At 42.6% G+C, this 22,980-nt stretch overlaps 1 protein-coding gene across 1 annotated transcript in view; it reads left to right on the forward strand.

Moving 5' to 3' along the window:
- LOC124555160 (nitric oxide synthase, salivary gland) overlaps nucleotides 1–22,980 on the forward strand; it is a 693,873-nt gene that overhangs the window by 508,448 nt on the left and 162,445 nt on the right. The window contains exon 8 of the mRNA XM_047129021.1: nucleotides 20,137–20,238. Coding sequence (XP_046984977.1) covers nucleotides 20,137–20,238 — 102 coding nt within the window. The remainder of the gene's footprint in view (nucleotides 1–20,136; nucleotides 20,239–22,980) is intronic.

Raw genomic sequence — 22,980 nt, forward strand, 5'->3', positions numbered from 1 at the left:
GGCGATGACGAATACACGCTTCCAATGTGCGTTCACCGCGATGACGCCAAACACGGATGCGACCATCATGATGCTGTAAATAGAACCTGGATTCTTCCGAAAAAAAGGCCGTTTTGCCATTCGTGCAATCAGGTTCGTCGTTGAGTACACCATCGCAGGCGCCCCTGTCTGTGATGCAGCGTCAAGTGTAACCGCAGCCATGGACTCCGAGCTGATAGTTCATGCTGCTGCAAACGTCGTCGAACTATTCGTGTAGATGATTGTTGTTTTGCAAACGTTCCCATCTGTTGACTCAGGGATCGAGACGTGGCTGCACGATCCGTTACAGCCATGCGGATAAGATGCCTGTCATCTCGACTGCTAGTGATAAGAGGCCGTTGGGGTCCAGCACGGCGTTCCGTATTACCCTCGTGAACCCACCGATTCCATAATCTGCTAACAGTCATTGGTTCTCGACCAACGCGAGCAGCAATGTCGCAATACGATAAACCGCAATCGCGATAGGCTACAATTCGACCTTTATCAAAGTCGGTAACGTGATGGTACGCATTTCTTCTCCTTACACGAGGCATCACAACAACGTTTCACCAGGCAACGCCGGTCAATTGCTGTTTCTGTGTGAGAAATCGGTTGGAAACTTTCCTCATATCAGCACGTTGTAGGTGTCGCCACCGGCGCCAACCTTGTGTGAAAGCTCTGAAAACCTAATCATTTACATTTTACAGCATCTTCTTCCTGTCGGTTGACTTTCGCGTCTGTAGCACGTCATCTTCGTGGTGTAGCACTTTTAATGGTCAGTAGTGTACTTCTGGGGAGGGGGGTGATGGGCTCTGACGCCACATTCAATCATATCCCAGATATGTTCGATCGGGTTCAGGTCTGACAAGTTCCTCGAACCACTCTGTCACACTGCTGACCTTGTAACATGGCGTATTATCTTGTTGAAAAACGCTACTGGCGTCGGGAAAAATGATCGTCATGAACGGGTCTACGTGGTCACCAACCAGTGTACGATAGCCCCTGGCCATCATGGTGCCTTGCACGTGCTCCATTGGACTCATGGACGCACACGTGAATATTACTCAGAGCATAATGGAGCCGCCGACAGCTTGTCTCCGGCCTGTAGTAGAGAAGTCAAGGAGCTGTTCTCTTGGAAATCGGAGATCTGTTCACCCCTTCACGACGATCCCTTCATTGAGGCAGCTTGTTGTCAGTAAAATAACACTCTGCGGTTTTAACTGAATAGCACCTGATGAAATACAGAACGCTCAACACATTTAACACTATACAAGACGCTGGCACTCTTTGTTTTCTTTATGGAGGTCAGAAACGCAACACAAAAGTATCGATACCCACAGGTGTGCAGAATAAACCCGGCTTGGAAAATATTTCGTGCACCTTAAGATAGGCAATTCACCTTTTACAAAACCTGTGAGGTGAATGATGTACGTTGGGTTACCTGTCTTAAGGCACATTAAATATTTTCCAAGTTTTATTTTGTTCACCATGTAGAACAGTCCATCACTTTTGAGATTAAGTCAGAAGGAAAATCTGTTCTCCGATTAGAGAAAGAGAATATGTTTACTGAAGATTTCTCGACAATGCGGAGCTAAATTATATGTACAAGCAGCCTAACATTGCTGGGTAGGTAAAAATGGTGTTTCCTGGAATGCGTATTGGGCATGTGGTTAGAATTCTTAACGAACTATGGTCATAATTTGCTAAGAACAATGAAGACCTATGTGAAGACATACGCTGATGGAGGAAAAGAAGACCTGTGAACGCTTGCTTTTTGGAGAAGCATTGTCAAAAACAGAAAGGAATGGAATAACCTTAGGCATGAAGTGTATCCACTGCGGCTTCGCGACCGTTGAGAAGAACAATGTGAAGCCTGTAGTGTGTCTGTTCGCTGCGCTGTATGCAAAGGTCACCACGGGCAGTATCGCTTCCCAATCTTTCTGTTCAACATCGACATACGTTGAGAGCATATCTGCCAATGTCATATGAAAGTGTCTTACGAGGCCATTCGTCTGTGGATTGTAGGCAATTGTCATCCTATGGTAGATACCACAATGTGAAATTACCTCCGATACTAGTCTCGACTGGAAAATTTTTCCATGATCGGAGTTAGAAATTGATGTCTTCTACAGAGAACTTCGCAATTTTCAGAGCTTAAGCAGTCGGCACGGCTTTGGTGACAGCATAGTGGGTGAGGTAGTCAGTGCAGATTATTATCCATCAATGCCCCTTATCGACTCCAGGAACCTCCCCAAGACGTCGATTTCAAATTCTGTAGAATAGCGCCATTGCCGTCGGAATTGATACCAGGTGCCGCAGAGGTAACTGTGACACATGCATCCGTCTTTGGCGTTCTTGGCATTCCTTAATGTGGCTCACATACTGTCTTACGGAATGGCAGAGACATGGCCAGTGCTACCTGTGTTTGATTCAGTCTAAAGTTTTCACAAATCCCAGGTGACCAATGTTGGAACGTCATGAAAATACTCGGGGATCGCTAGCCGCAGATGAGCTAGGATGACGAGCAAACATTTCCTCGCCATCGGATCATAGTTTCTCTTGCACAATGTTTCGTTTATTAATTGGAATTCAAATGGTTCAAATGGCTCTGAGCACTATGGGACTTAACATCTAAGGTCATCAGCCCCCTAGAACTTAGAACTACTTAATCCTAACTAACATAAGGGCATCACACACATCCATGTCCGAGACAGTATTCGAAACTGCGACCGTAGCGGTTTCAGACTGAAGCGCCTGGAACCACTCGGCCACATCGGCCGGCTTAATTGGAATCCTCCTTTGGACAGTTCCTCGATCTCCAATACTTTACGGTTTTATCAATGCTGGACCTTTCCTCTGTTCAGCATCAATGTCACTTAGTACAATGATGACTGAGAATTCTCCTTGAAAGGCGGTCAGCGTCCTTGTTTTTGTGTCCGTGACGTCATACTGAAGTCTCAGTGCCCATCTCGTCAGTCAACCTGACGGATCTTTGACACTAGTCAGCCAGCATAGAGAATGGTGATCCGTCAGACTGGATTGCCAAATATATTTGGCGGAATTTACTGATAGCCCAAACAACTTCAATGGACGCCTTCTCATTTGTGTTTTTCTCGGATGTGGAGAGTCCTCTGGTGGCACACGCTTTCCTGATTTTGTATCAGATCTACCCTACCTCAATACCGCTAGCGTCGGTGTGAATTCTGGTCTCCGCATTCTCGTCATACAGTGCTAAGACTGGAGAAGATGTTATCGCCTCCAAGGAATGATTTTTTTTGTGCCTCATTCCAGGAAAATTTGGCGCCTCTCTGCAGCATTTCTTGTAATGGACGTGCCTTGGTACAGAAGTCCTTTCTGAATTTTCTGTGATATGAGCATATTCCGAGAAACCTTCACACATCGTGTATGAATGTGTCGGTTTATAGAAAAATCTGTGACTGTTCTTATTTTTTATTATTATGTTTTTTAATCAGGACAGACTCCGTGCCGCAACATTTTTGTTGGGTGATGAAGGGCACGTTTTTGGATTCAGGTGAAGACCTGCGGTGTGAACACACTTCAATACAGTTGTCACGTGGCTTAGATGCTCTTTAAATGTCTTCAAAAAACAGCATCATCTAGATGGTAAAGCCACGTCGTTCATCTACCGTGTCGAAGCAGGTTGTCCATCCTATGTTCGAAGGTGGCTGAAGCGTTGCATAGTCCAAACAACATAACTCTGAATTCATAGAGACCATCAGCAGTTATGAAGGTAGTCTTTTGCCTGTCAGCCTTGTCTGCCACGATTTGACAATAGTCCGTCTGCATTTACATAAGAGTATTTCAGGAATACTTTGCTCCTTTCAAGCAGTCCAGGATGTCATCAATATGAATGTGCAGCAGTGGATAGACATCCTTCTTCATGATTATGTTCACTCGTCAGTAGTAGACTCTGAAACGACATGAACGACTTCTTATTAACAAGGATCAAGGACTCTTGTAAAATCTTCTCCACTTCCCTCTGGATTATCTATCGTTCACTCGGTAACATTCTATATAAGCGCCTGATAATTGGTGGATGATCCCCCGTGTCTATAGTGTTTTATGCTGAAGCGCCAAAGAAACTGGCGCAGTTGTTAGATTGGTTACCGCTGCTACAATGAACGTGGTGTTACGATCGGCTCACTAGTGATGGGACACAGCATCTCCGAGGTAGCGATGAAGTGAGGGTTTTCCCGTACGAACATTTCACGAGTGTACCGTGAATTCAGGAATCCGGCAAAATATAAAATCTCCGACATCGCTGCGGCCGGAAAAAGATACTGCAAGAACGGGACCAACGACGACTTAAGAGAATCGTTCAACGTGACAAAAGTGCAATTCTTCAGCAAATTGCTGCAGATATCAATGCTGGGGCTTCAACAAGTGTCAGCGTGCGAACCATTCACCGAAACATCATCGATACGGGCTTTCGGAGCCGAAGGCCCACTCGTGTATCCTTGATGACTGCACGACACAAAGCTTAATGCCTCGCCTGGACCTGTCAACACCGACATTGCACTGTTTCAAATTGTATCGAGCAGATGGACGTGCATGGGAATGGAGACCACACCATGAATCCATAGACGCTGCATGTCAGCAGGGGACTGTTCAAGCTGGTGGAGGGATATGGGACCCCTCACACGTCTAAATACGACTCTGACAGGTGACACGTACGTAAGCATCCTGCCTGATCACCTGCATCCATTCGTGTCCATTTGGCATTCCGACGGTCTTGGGCAATTCCAGCAGGACAATGTGACACCCCACACTTCCAAAATTGCTACAGAGTGGCTCCAGGAACACTCTTCTGAGTTTAGAGACTTCCGCTGGCCACCAAACTCCCCAAAAATGAACATTATTGAGCATATATGGGATGCCTTGCAACGTGCTGTTCAGACGAGATCTCCACCCCCTCGTACTCTTGCGCATTTATGGACGGCCCTTTAGGATTCATGGTGTCAGTTCACTCCAGCACTACTTCAGACATTAGTCGAGAGCATGTCATGTCGTGTTGCAGCACTTGCAGGGCCCATACACTATATTAGGCAGGTGTACCAATTTGTTTGGTTCTTCAGTGTATAATTGGCTTCTTGATCAGTCTCTTCTCGTGATCTGAAAACATCCCAAAATTGACTCAAAACGGCTATTACTCACCATCGTTATTCCTTGGTCAAGTCTGATCCTGTTAGCATTTCCATAGCAGCTTCTTCCCTTGCTTTGTCCTTAGTGGTAGTGGCGCAAGATTGTTCGTGTGGTTGCTCCTGACCGTATGTGATTCGAAACTCTTCTTGCTATTCTTAATGATTGTCGCTGGCATGTAAATTAGATGAGTCTGAGTAGCTTTTAGCAATCGACAGAAGCTTCATAGTCAGTAAAATTCTTCTGGGCTTGAGGCCACATTGTCAACTATAAAATCCCGTCGTTTCGGCTTCTGTTGCAAGACGCCTTTCTCAAGGGGTATTGCTAACTGTAATACACTCTGATGAAGGTGTCTTGCAATAGTCGCCGAAACGTTGGAATTTTATAGTTGACAATGCGGCCTCAAACCCAGAAGAATTTTATTGACTGTGGCAACGGTCGAGGAAGCCTACGTTTACAAAAGCTTCGTAGCTTACCTATACATCTCGTTTGGCGACTGGAACTCGCCTCGATGATGTCGGCGTAACAACTCAAAGAACAAACTACCGCCCAGAGAATTTTTAGGTATGTGAATCTATTGGAACAGCTTTGCCAGTAAGGAACTTTCCTCTACCACAGTCTTATATTTCTTGTGATGTAAGATCTTCCATCCGAGAATAACATGGCTACGTTTTGTTAAAACGCCAAATTGGCAGTACTGTATTCCGATATTCATAGTTATTCTTGCAATACATGTTCCTGTTGGCAGGACAAAAAAAGTTCAAATGGCTCTGAGCACTATGGGACTTAACATCTTAGGTCATCAGTCCCCTAGAACTTTGAACTACTTAAACCTAACTAACCTAAGGACATCACACACATCCATGCCCGAGGCAGGATTCGAACCTGCGACCGTAGCAGTCCTGCGGTTCCGGACTGCAGCGCCTAGAACCGCACGGCCACCGCTGCCGGCTTGGCAGGACATATTCCTCATTTGCGACCTGCAGCAAAGTCGCTTTCAGATATGACCATTCAGGCAAAAGATATTTCAAGAACCTTCAAGAAATGATAAATACGCAACAACAGATAATCACTGGTAGTTGGGCTTGAACCGATGATCTGCCGCATGCCACCTAGCGACGCTTAACACTAAACAGAACGCTACACTGCATGTACCATAAATCGACCCGATGTGCATCTGACTTTTAGTAATTCTTTCTTCTTTTTTTAGTCATCAGACAGTTCTGATGCAGCCCACCACAAAATCCTCTCCTGTGCCAACCTCTTCATCTCAGAGTATCTCTTGAACCCAGCGTCCTCAGTTATTTATTGGATGTATTCCAGTCCCTGTCTACCTCTACAGTTTTTAACCTCTGCAGCTCCCTCTAGTTCCGTGGATGTTATTCCTAACGTCTTAACAGTTGTTCTAGCTTGGTGTGGAGTTTTCTTGTCAGTATTTTTCTTATGTTGCTTTTTTGGCCAATTCCGCGGATAACCTCCTCATTCCTTGCCTTATCAATCCACCTGATTTTCAACATTCGTCTGTAGCACCACATCTCAAATGCTTCGATCCCCTGCTGTTCCGGTTTTCCCACAGTCCATGATTCACTACCATACAATGCTGTACTCCAGATGTACATTCTCCGAAATTTCTTCCTCAAATTACAGACTTTCTTGGCCAGGAAAGCCCTTTTTGCCAGTGCTAGTCTGCTTTTGATGCCCTCCTTGTTCCGACCATCATGGGTTATTTTGTAGCCTAGGTAGCAGAATTCCTTAACTTCTTCTTCTTCGTGATCACCAATCCCGATGTTAAGTTTCTCGCTTTTCTCATTGTTTCTGTTACTTCTTAATCCTTTCGTCTTTCTTCGTTTTATTCTCAGTCGATATTGTGTACTCAGATATTAGCAGCAGATCCAGTAACTCTTCTTCGCCTTCACTGACAATATCAATATCATCAACGAATCTTATCATTGACATCCTTTAACCTTGAATTTTAATTCCACTCTTGAACTTTTATTTCTGTCACTACTTCTTCAATATATAGTTTGAGCAGTAGGGGTGAAACACTACATCCATGTCTTAGACCCTTTTTAATCCGAGCACTTTGTTCTTCGTTCCCCACTCTTAGTGTTCCCTTCTATTTTTTATACAAGTTGTATATTAACTTTTTCTCTAGAGCTTACCCCTACTTTTCTCAGAGTTTCGAACATCTTGCACCATTTTACATTGTCGAACGCTTCATCCAGGTCGACAAACCCTATGGGAGTGTCTTGATACGTCTTCAGTCTCGCTTCCATTATCAAGGGCAACGTCAGAATTGCCTCTCCGGTGCCTTTACCTTTCCTAAACCAAAACTGATATTCATCTAACACATCATCAGTTTTCTTTTTCTTTCTTCTGTGTATTATTGTTTTCTTACATGCATGAGCTGTTAAGCTTGTTGAGCGAGAATTCTCGCACTTATCGGCTCTTGTAGCCTTAGGGATTGTGCGGATGATATTTTTCCACAAGTCATATGGTTTAACGCCAGACTCATACATTCTACATACTAACATGACTAGTCGTTTTTGTTTTTTTTGCCACTTCCCCAATGATTTTAGAAATTATAATGGAATGTTACGTATCCCTTCATCCTTATTCGATCGTAAGTCTTCCAAAGCACCTTAAAATTCTGATTCTAATACTGGATCCTCCGTCTCTTCTCTGTCTACTCCTGTTTTTTCTCCTATCATGACTTCAGACAACTCTTATCCTCATAGAGGCCTTCAGTGTATTCTTTCCACGTATCCGCTCTATCCTCTGCAGTTTACAGTGCTATTCCCTTTGCAGTATTAAAGTTACCGCCCTTGCTTTTAGTTTCAGCGAAGGTGTTTTAACTTTCCTGTATGCTGAGTCAGTCCTTCCGATAATCATCTCTTTTTCGACTCACATTTCTGCTGCAACCATTTCGACTTAGCTTCTCTGCACTTCGTATTTATTGCATCCCTAAGTGACTTGCATTCCCGTGTTCTTCAACTTCTCCGAACGTTTTTGTACTTCCGTTTTTCATCGACCAGCTAAAGTATTTCTTCTGTTACCCATGGTTTCTTCACAGTTACCTTCTTTGTGCCTATGTTTTTCTTTCCCACTTCTTTGACTGCCCTTTTTGAGACGTCCATTCCTCTTCAGCTGAACTGCCTATGAGCTATTCCTTATCGCAGTATCTCCTCATTCCTTAGTACTTCGGTATGCCACTTCCTTGCGCATTGATTTTTCATGGCTAGTCTATTAAACCTCAGCGCACTCTTCATCTCTACCAAATTGCTATCTAAGTCTCTTAGGTGTGCCATATAATCCAGTAACTGACTGCGGAGTCTCTGCCTGACCATACTAATGGAAATCTTCTCGCATCTCCCAGCCTCTTCCAAATATACCCCTCCTTCTGTGATTCTTGAAGAGAGTATTCGCTATATATATATATATATATATATATATATATATATATATATATATATATATATATATATATAATTTTTTTTTTTTTTTTTTTTTTTTTTTTTTTTTTTTTTTTTTTTTTTGTCATCAGTCTACTGACTGGTTTGATGCGGCCCGCCACGAATTCCTTTTCTGTGCTAACCTCTTCATCTCAGAGTAACACTTGCAACCTACGTCCTCAATTATTTGCTTGACGTGTTCCAATCTCTGTCTTCCTCTACAGTTTTTGCCCTCTACAGCTCCCTCTAGTACCATGGAAGTCATTCCCTCATGTCTTAGCAGATGTCCTATCATCCTGTCCCATCTCCTTATTAGTGTTTTCCACATATTCCTTTCCTCTCCGATTCTGCGTAGAACCTCCTCATTCCTTACCTTATCAGTCCACCTAATTTTCAACATTCGTCTACAGCACCACATCTCAAATGCTTCGATTCTCTTCTGTTCCGGTTTTCCCACAGTCCATGTTTCACTACCATACAATGCTGTACTCCAGACGTACATCCTCAGAAATTTCTTCCTCAAATTAAGGCCGGTATTTGATATTAGTAGACTTCTCCTGGCCAGAAATGCCTTTTTTGCCATAGCGAGTCTGCTTTTGATGTCCTTCTTGCTCCGTCCGTCATTGGTTATTTTACTGCCTAGGTAGCAGAATTCCTTAACTTCATTGACTTCGTGACCATCAATCCTGATGTTAAGTTTCTCGCTGTTCTCATTTCTACTACTTCTCATTACCTTCGTCTTTCTCCGATTTACGCTCAAACCATACTGTGTACTCATTAGACTGTTCATTCCGTTCAGCAGATCATTTAATTCTTCTTCACTTTCACTCAGGATAGCAATGTCATCAGCGAATCGTATCATTGATATCCTTTCACCTTGTATTTTAATTCCACTCCTGAACCTTTCTTTTATTTCCATCATTGCTTCCTCGATGTACAGATTGAAGAGTAGGGGCGAAAGGCTACAGCCTTGTCTTACACCCTTCTTAATACGAGCACCTCGTTCTTGATCGTCCACTCTTATTATTCCCTCTTGGTTGTTGTACATATTGTATATGACCCGTCTATCCCTATAGCTTACCCCTACTTTTTTCAGAATCTCGAACAGCTTGCACCATTTTATATTGTCGAACGCTTTTTCCAGGTCGACAAATCCTATGAAAGTGTCTTGATTTTCTTTAGCCTTGCTTCCATTATTAGCCGTAACGTCAGAATTGCCTCTCTCGTCCCTTTACTTTTCCTAAAGCCAAACTGATCGTCACCTAGCGCATTCTCAATTTTCTTTTCAATTCTTCTGTATATTATTCTTGTAAGCAGCTTCGATGCATGAGCTGTTAAGCTGATTGTGCGATTATTCTCGCACTTGTCAGCTCTTGCCGCGTTCGGAATTGTGTGGATGATGCTTTTCCGAAAGTCAGATGGTATATCGCCAGACTCCTATATTCTACACACCAACGTGAATAGTCGTTTTGTTGCCACTTCCCCCAATGATTTTAGAAATTCTGATGGAATGTTATCTATCCCTTCTGCCTTATTTGACCGTAAGTCCTCCAAAGCTCTTTTAAATTCCGATTCTAATACTGGATCCCCTATCTCTTCTAAATCGACTCCTGTTTCTTCTTCTATCATATCAGACAAATCTTCACCCTCATAGAGGCTTTCAATGTATTCTTTCCACCTATCTCCTCTCTCCTCTGCATTTAACAGTGGAATTCCCGTTGCACTCTTAATGTTACCACCGTTGCTTTTAATATCACCAAAGGTTGTTTTGACTTTCCTGTATGCTGAGTCTGTCCTTCCGACAATCATATCTTTTTCGATGTCTTCACATTTTTCATGCAGCCATTTCGTCTTAGCTTCCCTGCACTTCCTATTTATTTCATTCCTCAGCGACTTGTATTTCTGTATTCCTGATTTTCCCGGAACATGTTTCTACTTCCTGCTTTCATCAATCAACTGAAGTATTTCTTCTATTACCCATGGTTTCTTCGTAGCTACCTTCTTTGTACCTATGTTTTCCTTCACAACTTCTGTGATGGCCCTTTTTTAGAGATGTCCATTCCTCTTCAACTGTACTGCCTACTGCGCTATTCCTTATTGCTGTATCTATAGCGTTAGAGAACTTCAAACGTATCTCGTCATTCCTTAGTACTTTCGTATCCAACTTCTTTGCGTATTGATTCTTCCTGACTAATGGCTTGAACTTCAGCCTACTCTTCATCACCACTATACTGTGATCTGAGTCTATATCTGCTCCTGAGTACGCCTTACAATCCAGTATCTGATTTCGGAATCTCTGTCTGACCATGATGTAATCTAATTGAAATCTTCCCGTATCTCCTGGCCTTTTCCAAGTATACCTCCTCCTCTTGTGATTCTTGAACAGGGTATTCGCTATTACTAGCTGAAACTTGTTACAGAACTCAATTATTCTCCTCATTCATTCCCTCTCCCAAGCCCATATTCTCCTGTAACCTTTTCTTCTACTCCTTCCCCTACAACTGCATTCCAGTTGCCCATGACTATTAGATTTTCGTCCCCCTTTACATACTGCATCACCCTTTCAATATCCTCATACACTTTCTCTATCTATTCATCTTCAGCTTGCGACGTCGGCAAGTATACCTGTACTATCGTTGTCGGTGTTGGTCTGCTGTCGATTCTGATTAGAACTACCCGGTCACTGAACTGTTCACAGTAACACACCCTCTGCCCTACCTTCCTATTCATAACGAATCCTACACCTGTTATACCATTTTCTGCTGCTGTTGATATTACCCGATACTCATCTGACCAGAAATCCTTGTCTTCCTTCCACTTCACTTCACTGACGCCTACTATATCTAGATTGAGCCTTTGCATTTCCCTTTTCAGATTTTCTAGTTTCCCTACCACGTTCAAGCTTCTGACATTCCACGCCCCGACTCGTAGAACGTTATCCTTTCGTTGATTATTCAATCTTTTTCTCATGGTAGCCTCCCTCTTGGCAGTCCCCTCCCGGAGATCCGAATGGGGGACTATTCCGGAATCTTTTGCCAATGGAGAGATCATCATGACACTTCTTCAATTACAGGCCACATGTCCTGTGGATACACGTTACGTGTCTTTAATGCAGTGGTTTCCATTGCCTTCTGCATCCTCATGTCGTTGATCATTGCTGATTCTTCCGCCTTTAGGGGCAATTTCCCACCCCTAGGACTAGATGAAATTTATTGCAGGATTCAGTTAGTCTTTCTCCTCTTTCATTCTCAGTTCCAAGCTCGTATTCTGCTGTAATCATTTCTTTTACTCCTTCCCCTACAATCGTGTTCCAGTTCCTGTGACTATTAAACTTTCATTTCCCTTTACGTACTGTATTACCCTTTGAATATCCTAATAAACTTTCCCTTTCTCTTCATCTTCGGCTTGTGACGTCGGCATGTGTATCTGAACTATCGTTGTCGGTATTGGTTAGCTGTCGACTCTGATGAGAACAACCCTATCACTGAACTGTTTACAGTAGCTCACTCCCTGTCCTACTTTCCTATTCAGAACGAATCCTACTCCCGTTACATAATTCGAGAACTTCTTCTAGTGTAATTATTACCTCTTGGCTCCTGCACGTATTGTATAATACCCTTTTTTCTCTATAGCTTACTACTATTCGTCTCATAATTTCGAACATCTTCCACCATTTTACATTGTCGAGCGCCCTCTCCACGTCGACAAATCCTATGAATATGTCTTGATTTTTCTTCAGTCTTGCTTTCATTATCAATTGCAAGGTCAGGATTGCCTCTCTTGTGCCTTCACCTTTATAAAGGCAAACAATCGTGATCTAGCGGGTCGTCAATTTCCTTTTTCTTTCTTTATTATTCTTGTCAGCATGAGCTGTTAAGCTGATTGTGCTATATTTCTAGCTCTTATTAGCCGTTGTTATCTTAGAAATTTTGTGGATGATGTTATTCCAAAAGTCTGATGGTATGTCACCAGACTCATAGATTCCACACACTAACTTGAATAATCGTTCGAATCCCTGCGTAATACGACGATCAAAACATCTTGTCAGATTTCTCAAAATGTTATTTTTTTGATTAATATTGCTGTTACCATTTGCAAATATTTGCCTGAGAAAAAAATAGTTTGAAATAGAAGGATGTAATTAAGGAACCGTGAAGTTATCATTCTTTCTAACTGACAACTGAATGAAATTTGTTTGTAGAACTATGTTACATAGCACATAGTACGTATATATGTTGACTTTGTAATATTGTGATGGGAATTTTTGAAGAACTTTTAATATCGAATTTCTTTATTATTTTCATTGTTTTTGTTGTTGCTGTGGTCTTCAGTCCACAAACTTGTTTCCTACTGCTCTCAGTGGTTGTGTATACTGTCAAGTCTCTTCATGTCCGAATAACTACTGCAACCAACGTTCGATTTAACTGCTAAGTTTACTATATACGCTTCCCTCTGCGTTTTTATCCCCCACACTTGATTTCATCACCAAATTGATGCCTCACAATGTGTTCGGCCAACCGACTCCGTTTTTTTTACTAAAGTTGCACCACAAATATCTGTCATCACGAATTCAGTTCAGTACCGCCTATTTAGTTATTCGATCTATCCATCTAACATTCTGAATTCTCTTCCAGAACCAAATTTCAAAACCTTCTTTTCTTTCGTTGTCTGAACTGGTTAACGTCCAGGTTTTACCTCTGTACAAGGCTAAACTCCGTACAAATACCTTCAGAAATGATTTCCTAATACTTCATATTCGATGTTAACAAATTCCTTCTTTTTCAGAAATTCTTTTGTTGCTACTGCCGGTCTGCATTTTATGTTCTCTCTACCTCATCAGTTATTTTTCTGCCCAAATAGCGAAGGTCATCTGCAGCTCTTAATGTTTCATTGACTAACGTAATTCCTTCAGTATCGCCTGATTTTATTAGACTACATTGATTTACTTTTATTGATATTCATCTTATAATTCTTTTAAGGCACTATCCGTTACACTCAGCTGCTCCTCAGAATCCTTCACTGTCTCTGACAGAACTACAATGTAATGTGCAACCCGCAAAGTTCATATTTCTTCTCCCTGAACATTAATTCCTTTTCCAAATTTCTCCTTGGTTTCCTCTAGTGCTTGCTCAATGTACACACTAAATAACATTGGGGACAGGCTACAAACGTGTCTCACTCCCTTGTTTACAGCTGGTTCCCTTTCATATTCAACGATTCTTGTAACTGTTTCTGGTTCGTTTACCAGTTATCAGTTACCTTTCTTTCCCCGTATTTTATCCTTGTTACCTTCAAAATTTCAAAGACAGTAGTCCAATCAACGTTGCCGTAATATTTCTCTAAATCTAGAAATACTGTAAACGCAGGTTTGCCTTTCTTCTTGCAATCTTCTAAGATATGTAATAGGGCCAGTAATGCCTAACGTGTTCCCACATTTCTCCGGAGCCTAAAGTATTGTTCCCCGAGGTCGGCTTATAACTTGTTAAATAATACGTAACTTTTCGTTTCAGTCTTCTTGATACAACCACGGGCTGTCATGCACCCTATTTTTCAAAGGCGCCGTCTGGTAATTCGCTCTTGGCATGCGTCGTTTGTTTCAAGGAATGGACAATAATTTCGAAGGATAGTTGAAACAGTTGAGGGCCGGGGATGCTACATAGTATGGTCCTTTCCAGCGACATTGTCATTTCGGTATTTTTTTTTTTTCTGACAGCTCACAGCACATTGAGGAATCTGTTAAAGAGATTCCGGCATATCTCTTTCAGTGTGTCTGTTTCGGTCTGTTTCGACCACCCAGGAAATGTTAAGAGGTTTATCAAAAGACGATGCGGGTACTTCCCTGAAGGAGTACTGTTCAATCAGTGAAGATATATGTAATGTATCGGTGACACAGCGTTAGCGAATATTTAGTGGCGGAGCGCGTCACAGCCATGTATCACCGACACTTTCCCGCTGTAAAACGCCCCTTTCTTCCCGATCCCTCGCTTCTGCTAAGATAAAATACCGCTTCCGACCACTGGCTCAACGATAAAGTAAAATTTACGCCGTGCTCAAGAATGGCAGGACGTGAAATATGAATGAGGTGGAAAATCTTTAGCGTGTGCCTATTTTTATGGAGCTTTTTTTTTCAGTATCGCGATAAGTTAGAGGTAGGATCTTTTAATTACCCCTTGCGCGTAAAATATACTGTCTCGGCAAGCACCACAATGACGAAAACAGCCATAATGTTTTATACCACGAGTAAAACTGCGAACGGTTAATTTTTATACCGTATACCACATATCGTCGAACTGTTTAAGTGGTTATTACAACATCAATTTCCAGTGTGTTTTAATATCAGTGTAAAATAGTGTAGCACTTGAAGAAGAGAACGTGACATCACAAGTGTGTGAGAGATTTGCTAGTTGCCTTTAATTCATGGACTTCACGTCCTCATAAACCTACGTAAAACTAAATTATTCTGAAATGTACAAAGCACTGTAGTAACCATAATTATCAGATGAAAAGCAAGCAAGCTTCCTACTCCCAAAATATCTTCAGTCTGTGAATGCTGGAGTTGTTGGTATGAAAGAGCTCATTGCGGTGGAACAAAAATAAATGATATTCCAATATTACTAGTAACCTCGTGTTTGGCGTTCGTGTAATTTTTGGTCTACGCCCGTCTATGAATTCGGAGTAGCGTGTCCACTGTAACTAAAGTGACGTAATTATGGAAATATTTTTTTCATAATGTGGGGCCACAGTCATAACATATTTCTTTAAAGTCAATACCACCATTAGACTGTTTTTTTTTATTTGCAGTGTTACACTTACACGATCATGATTTCAGTTTCAAAGTGCCATTATCAAGTGTTCTAAGTGTTATACAGAGCCTAAGATAATTCGACAGTATGCCATCTTAGGCACTGTGTAACACTTAGAACACTTGATAATGGCACTTTGAAACCGAAAATCATGATCGTGTAAATGTAACACTGCAAATAAAAAAAACAGTCTAATGACGGTACTGACTTTAAAGTAATTATGGAACGTTTGCCAACACAGAGCAGGATTTTTTGAGTGTTGAGGAATTTTTTTCTGTTCATATTAGCTCTCAGTCGAAGAATATGAATTTCGAGGAAGTTTTAGTCGTATCAAATCAAACCGTGGGACATACAGTTCACAATCTTACATGTTTTGTCTAGGCGACAGTCAGACATTTTCATTCTGAGAAATAGTTTTACCTCCTTCTTAGCCTGACGTGGCACAATTTTTTTTAGCTGAAGATGTAAAGTACATATATGAGTTTACAACTCTTACTTTCAGTCTGGATTCCACCGTATCAAGATGGCTTAGGTCTAAATTTGTAATATATGAGTCGTCAGGCTCACTTCGGCAGATATTTGCAAATTAAGTTTTGCATTGTGTCGCTGGAGTCGTCACAGAGAGATATTGCTGATGACGTCTTTCAAGCGACGCATAGTATCGACGGAAAAACTCGATTGTTTCCTCTTACAAATAAAATGATTTTTAAAAGTTGAATTTTACGTGATCATTCGATTGAGTGATCCAAAATTAGTCTGCTGCGATATTCGTTCTATTGATGTGTGTTAAAAGGGACAGTAAAACACGAAGAATCACCTGTACACCAGCAGTGACAGCACGCCCTGGTCCGCGGTGACTACTATTGCCATGCAGCAGCGCTGCTCAGCAGCTGTTGAAGTAACAGTTATTCTTCGTGTTTTATATACGAGGCCTGTTCAGAAAGTAAGCTCCGATTGATTGCCAAATTGAAACCACAGTGAACATCAGAAATGTTTTACTTGTAACAATTAGCTACGCCTTTCAGCTACTTCTCTACGTAGTCGCCGTTCTGACTTAGACTTTTGTCATAGCGTTGTACCAACTTTTCAATAGCCTCATCATAGAAGGCAGCCGCCAGTGCTTTCCGCCAATTCTCCACGCTGGCCTACACCTCGTTGTCTGTGTCAAAATGTTGTCTTCAAAAACAGTGGTTCATGTGACCAGAGATGAAACTCAGGGGGAGACAATTGCGGACTGTATTGTGGGTAATCTAACATTTCCATTTGAAAACGATGCAGGAGCATCTTCATTGCCCCTGCAGAATGCGGCTCAGAATTGTCGTGAAGACGAAACAGCACGACAGTTATGTAATGTTAGCTGCATAGCTTCAGGCGAAATTTCTCACCAGGCCCTCGTACTTGGCGGCAGACACTATTTTCTAGACATCTTTACGCACTCACTGCGAGCTCAGAAATGAGAAGAGCGACGTGATGCTAACTGGGGTTATGCTAGAGACACTACCCAACACATCTGTGCAAAGCTTTATCGGATTTTCATAGTCGTTTCCATTTCGCGACCGATCGGAGCTTACTTTCTGAACGCCCCTCGTATATCGATAAAACGACTATTGCATTGGGCTAAGTCGGAACCGCTCTATCGAATGCGCAAGTAAAATCTCACTTTTAAAGATCATTTTCACAATTTCATAAGCTGAAATTGCCGACTCAGCCGCATGGAATAATTCAATGGCGAGAAAAGAAAATTTGTGCCAGACCGGGACTCGAACCCAGACTGCTAGGCTGTCCGAGCACGACACCCATGCAACCCACTTCACTATCGTAGTGCCCCCCCCCCCCCCCCACCACCACCCTGTCCACATCGCCATTGATCGCCGCATATTAGCTGGATTGATGGTAAATCTTCGAGATGGATGCACCCAAAATCTGGCTTCTTTCGGGAATCCAGCTAAAATGCGGCGAGTAATGAGGATGTTGAAGGGGTGCGCTACGGAAGGTGTGTGCAACAAGTTGAGAATCTGGGTCAAATGGGAGTCGTGCTAGGATAGACAAGGCGCTCAAGACGACCGCTCGCGTAACGTGGGAAACCCCGTTTCGAGTTCCGGTCATGCACAAATTTCCACTTCTCGCCATTGAATTATTTCAATTCCCCCATGAGATCGATAATTCACTTTCACCTTGTGTATAGACGGTCCCAGTATCATAAATATGAGGCGTTTTTTTTTTTTTTTTTCAAAGAACACACCAAATCATTTTGCTTGTTATGGGAAACAAGCCGACGCATACCGCCGACACTGGGCATCGCCGAAACACATGATGAGCAGTAATTTTTCGAGATGACTCCAGAAACACACTGCAAAATCGAAATTGCAAAATAACTGCCGAAACGTAAGAGAAAATAAGCCTGCCTAGTCTTAGGAGGAGCACGCGGTATTTATCTGACACGGGGTGGTCTAGATTAAAAACTGAAGATGATATACTGTTAAAAATTACCGTGCACTGATATACTTACTTTATGTCTTCAGTTGATATATAAAAGGAGCTGCTGAAAATTTCTTTGTTTCATGTAAGATCACGAGCGAGTTAATGAGAAGTAGGGGAGAGTGTGTACGCACTGATATCCCACAGTTGTGTAACAATCACGAAAGTGCGATCCAGTTCTAATTATGGTAGCTGACCAAAATGTTCATCAGAGAAATTTTTCTTGTAAGGGTCTCGATAGGTGCTGGCGAAATTTCAATGTCCTGGGCTCATCTCCAGTCAGGTTGCCCACACGAAGCCCAGGCTGGCACGAGCTGACAGGAGAAATAAAAGACATCGAAAAGTGAGAGAGAGGAACATCCTGAGGCAAACGTAGGGATAACTGAAACGAAACGGTATATAAAGCATGAGAAGCAATGGAGATCTGTATAATAAAAATGAACAACAGAATGCAGCAGATGAGAAAAAGGAGAGAAGACATGTACTTTACGGACAACTCATTCGGATGAATGCAAGAAAATTTTCAAACTTGTCACGCGGAATAAAACAAGGCATCCCAGTTGCACATGCGCGAAAGACATGAGAAATTGTATGAGAGAGGTGGAGAAAGAAGGTTTTAGAAACAATTTTTGTTTTTGAGCAAAACAAAAGAGAAAACTGGAGCAACGTTGACAAGAGACCTGAAGCGACAACTCTAATTTAATGAAACAATATTTAAAATCCTGAAATTCAATCAGAACAGTTCTTCTTGCGATCCATAGGACGCCTAAACAGGGAAAAACAAAACACGATCGCCCATCACAGTTACCCTCATGACACATTTGAGAAAATACAATGTGCAAAGGATGCAGTTCTCACCTAGTTTTTCAGTATGCACAACAAATATGTGTGAGAACAGACAAATACTTTCGGGCAAAGTAAGGACGATGTAACAGCACACTGACTTGAGAGCTGGTGATTCGAGGGTACCCAAACGCAAGTATTAGTAACGATGCCATAGTCTATTTGATATAAAGTACTGAATACAGCAATTTATAATCATTAGTATGAAATAAGCTCGGAATTGTCTTGGTTTGGTTGAGAGTCTTTCGCAAGAAACCCGAATCAAAACGCAGTGCGGGGAAACTACTGCTCCGTGGGTCCATTCACAAGTCTCCCAGATTAATCTCGCCGCCAAATCCCGGTTCCTCTTTCGACGATTGTCAGATGACGTCGTCGCCACGACTGCAGGGAGTACAGAGCTGTCGGTTTGTACCTCAGCTCCAATAAATTGCTACGAGTCTTTACGCTCCAGTGGGACAGGTCTGAATGCGTAACTGCCTTCTTGCTCTCGTCTTAATATTCCGACAGAACTACTGGCCACCTCTTTTCTTTAGGTTTTTCACGGTGCAGAATTTGAGTGAGTGTAACCGCGTGAACCTCCTGCTTTGCATCTTCTCACCGACACCACTTCGCTTCTTCTTTTAACTTCTTCTGCGATCTGAAAACCCTTCGGTAACGGATCAGTATACGAATGAAAGATTTATAGGTTGTACACAGCTCCAGTCCATTGCTAAACATCCAAAGATAATTGCCCAGTACAGGGCAATCTGAATATAAACTCGCACAAATATGCAACTAGCGACACCGTAAGATACTCACCAAGTCGGCGCGTTCTTCCACTAGTGAACAGATTGGAGGTGCTATATTCTCACGAACCACCGTATAATTTGGCATTCTTCATATGTATGAGGTGAAAATATCGTTAAGTGTCACAAAAAATCTTAGGTTCTACGAGAGTGGAAACTTGAAGCCTCGAAAAAATAAGCGACTGTGCTCGCTGCAGTAACACTACCAATAAACAAATAAATCCCCACAGTAGCATTCTGTTATGGTACTTCTACAAACCCCATACAGAGTTTGTCCACGAAACAGGTTGTTTACCAAACACTTATGAACAGGATAGAAACACGGATTTGTGTTTTAGACGGTGTGTTTTAGATCTGCCTCTGTATGAGCTGCCAAACACCTCTTGCAACGTAAGACGACGTATTTGTCCACCCGGTGTACTAGTCCCGAAACTTTCACTCATAAATACCATAACGAGCGCCTGATGGAAGTTTCGAGAATTTTTGGTATGTGATGTAGAGCACAACTTAATTTTCTCAGGTATTTGTGTCAAGTCCGCCTGGCTTGGTAGCCGTTATATTTTGCAGCATTTCTGACAAAGACCACGTTTGTTTCAGACATTCGCGGTGAAGATGGGCCTTGATACCCGGACTCCGGTGACGCTGTGGAAGGACAAGGCGCTGGTCGAGGCCAACGTCGCCGTTCTGCACAGCTTCCAGGTTAGTTGTCCACGTTTACGACACGTGGCATGAACTTACTACACGCAGAAAACGGTGGGTGCACGCTATGGTACCTACAGGTGACGAAGTGACTAAGTGGTAATTTGTGTCACTCAACAACTGCACAGTCTACGGGTTTTGGCGACAGTGGAAAAGAGGACGAAGGATATTTTTTGCGATGGGCAACTAAGCAACCCTCAGCCTTGGAGAAAGTGCTATCTAAAGTGTGTGGCAGCTAAGACAGGCCACCCTAAATGTATCCAGGATGAATAAGTATATTGAGGTGTGGTTTTCGTCAAGTTTTAGCGGACGATATTGCGAATTTCCTCACGTTCGCAAGTGATTTTTATCGCATACGGGGTAAAACACCTAAACCTGTACCGCAAATATTGCGGAAATGGAAAATGCTATTGGTGTGCGGTTTTCAAGAACTGGAATGTTACTCAGGATCTCGTACTGTTAGCCAATAAACACATTGTAGTGTATTTTCAGTGCAGGTATACGCTTTCCTAATTGGCACAGTGCCTATTGACATTAACAGAGTAAAAGTGAGGTACATTTGAACGTCAGTGGTGCTTGTTGCAGGATTCTAGTGCGAGTCATTTGCCATTACCGTATTTTGAAAAGTTCAACACCGACACTTGTTTGTGCACATTCAACCTGCGTAATTGGTACGAACTTGCGAACGTCAAGAAATTTACCATATTGTCCGCTATAATTAGGCGAAAACTACACCTCTATATATTCGTTCATCACGGATATATTTTGGGCTGACCCGGTTTGGGTGCCTCATTCTGTGTATTACTAAACTTTCATCGGGCCATCAGTTTCAATTGCGCGTTGCCTATCTAACGGCCCCCAGGGGCGACAGAAATTTGGTTTTCAGTACTTCAAGTAATTATTGATTGAATTTAAAAATTCAAAACGTTGTTTTAAACTGCTCATTAAGACGTATAGCCCTACGATAAATGTTTAAATAAATCAAGCATTAAAGTTATAAAGTATGTCTTGAGGCACACTGTGTACTTCACCCAGTATTGGGGTATAAGACCACTTAACAACTTCGAACAAACCCTACACATAAGTTCAAACCTTTCCGAATCTTTTTCTCACTAACAACCCCGACAAAACAATGAAAGGAAGAAAGTTTATCGCTTACTGTATTTTCGCTGTTAACACTGCGATTCTTTAAAGAGTTGTTGGATGGGGGGCCGGTATTACTGGTTTATCTACATATCATTTCTGTCAACGGACGCCCTTTCTGTCCACACAGACGTCAGTTAACCTCAGGGAGAGAAATCATGGAGCCAAGTGTCTGTGAATCATGTAAACTTAGATCTTAGTGTATCGATTTTTCTGAGAAAGATATTGGAGCCAATGAAATACATTCTCAGACAAAAAAAAAGACAGTGGCCGAGCAGTTCTATGCGCCACAGTCTGGAACCGCGCGACTGCTACGGTCGCAGGTTCGAATCCTGCCTCGTGCATGGATGTGTGTGATGTCCTTAGGTTAGTTAGGTTTAAGTAGTTCTAAGTTCTAGGGGACTGATGACCTCAGAAGTTAAGGCCCATAGTGCTCAGAGCCATTTGAACATTTTTGAACCAAAAAAAGACACATCGCGAAGGAGCTATGAAAGTTGGTCATAAATTGATATTCATACAAGTATCGACGGAAAATGCAAAAAATTGTAAACTTTGGCGGCCAATGGATGAATGTGTGACGCTTCACTGCAGTTTCACCGTGCAGCTGGCAATGATAGAAAACAAGGGACATGTCGATACAAGGACGTAAGCTCTAGGCGAATTTCGTTCCGTGTACTCAGTTGGACAGTAACTATGCCTCGCAGACAGGCCCTCGGGCGCAGGTTACCCCGCAGTTGAGCGCCCCACAAACCAAAGCATCAAAGCAGATAGGCCGGTGAACAATATACGCAGACACCAGCATCTGAGGGGGGAAGTATAGATGGGCCCAAAGAAGCCAGTTGGAGTAGTTGGAGTAGTCGGCGAATCATTCGACATTTGAATAGGAGTTATGCCACAATTCGACGATGTTGGCAGGAACGAGTAAACCATAGCCGGACACAGCGTCAAGAAGGTAACGGTCGTCCTAGAGAGACAACAGAACGTGCGGAAAGACCAATCATCAGACAGACCCTTAGAGTCCCAGATTCATGATTATCATCGACCCGAAGTGCAGCTTACCTGTGTACACCAACAAGCCCGTTTGCATGGTGTGCACATTCTGTCTAGGAACTCAGTGACGGAAGTAAAATTTTCTTCAGCTTCGAAATGAGACCTCATGACCAGCGTGTCTGGGATACCAGCGGTGGGATACCAAACTGCCTCTCACCTCCCACAAGGCTCGATATCCAGAGGGTCTGTGGGTCCATTTCATTTCAGAGCAGGACCACTTTGGTTGTCATCCGCGTCACCCTTACAGCACAGCGGTATGTCAACGATGTTCTACGCACCGATTAATTGCCCTTCATGGCAAGCCATCTTGAGCTTAAATTTCAACAAGATAATACCCGCCTACACACGGCGAGAGTTTTTACTACTTGTTTTCGTGCTTGCTAAACCCTATCTTGGCCAGGAAGGCCTCCGGATCTCCTCCTAATGAGAACCTTTGGACCATTATGGGCAGGACCCTCCAACCATCTCGGGATTCTGACGATTTGACCTCCCGCCAGTTGGACAGAACTTGTCAGAATATCCCTGAGACGGACATCCAATAACTATGTC

This window comes from Schistocerca americana, chromosome 1 (assembly GCF_021461395.2).
Source record: "Schistocerca americana isolate TAMUIC-IGC-003095 chromosome 1, iqSchAmer2.1, whole genome shotgun sequence".
Classification (NCBI taxonomy): Eukaryota; Metazoa; Arthropoda; class Insecta; order Orthoptera; family Acrididae; genus Schistocerca; species Schistocerca americana.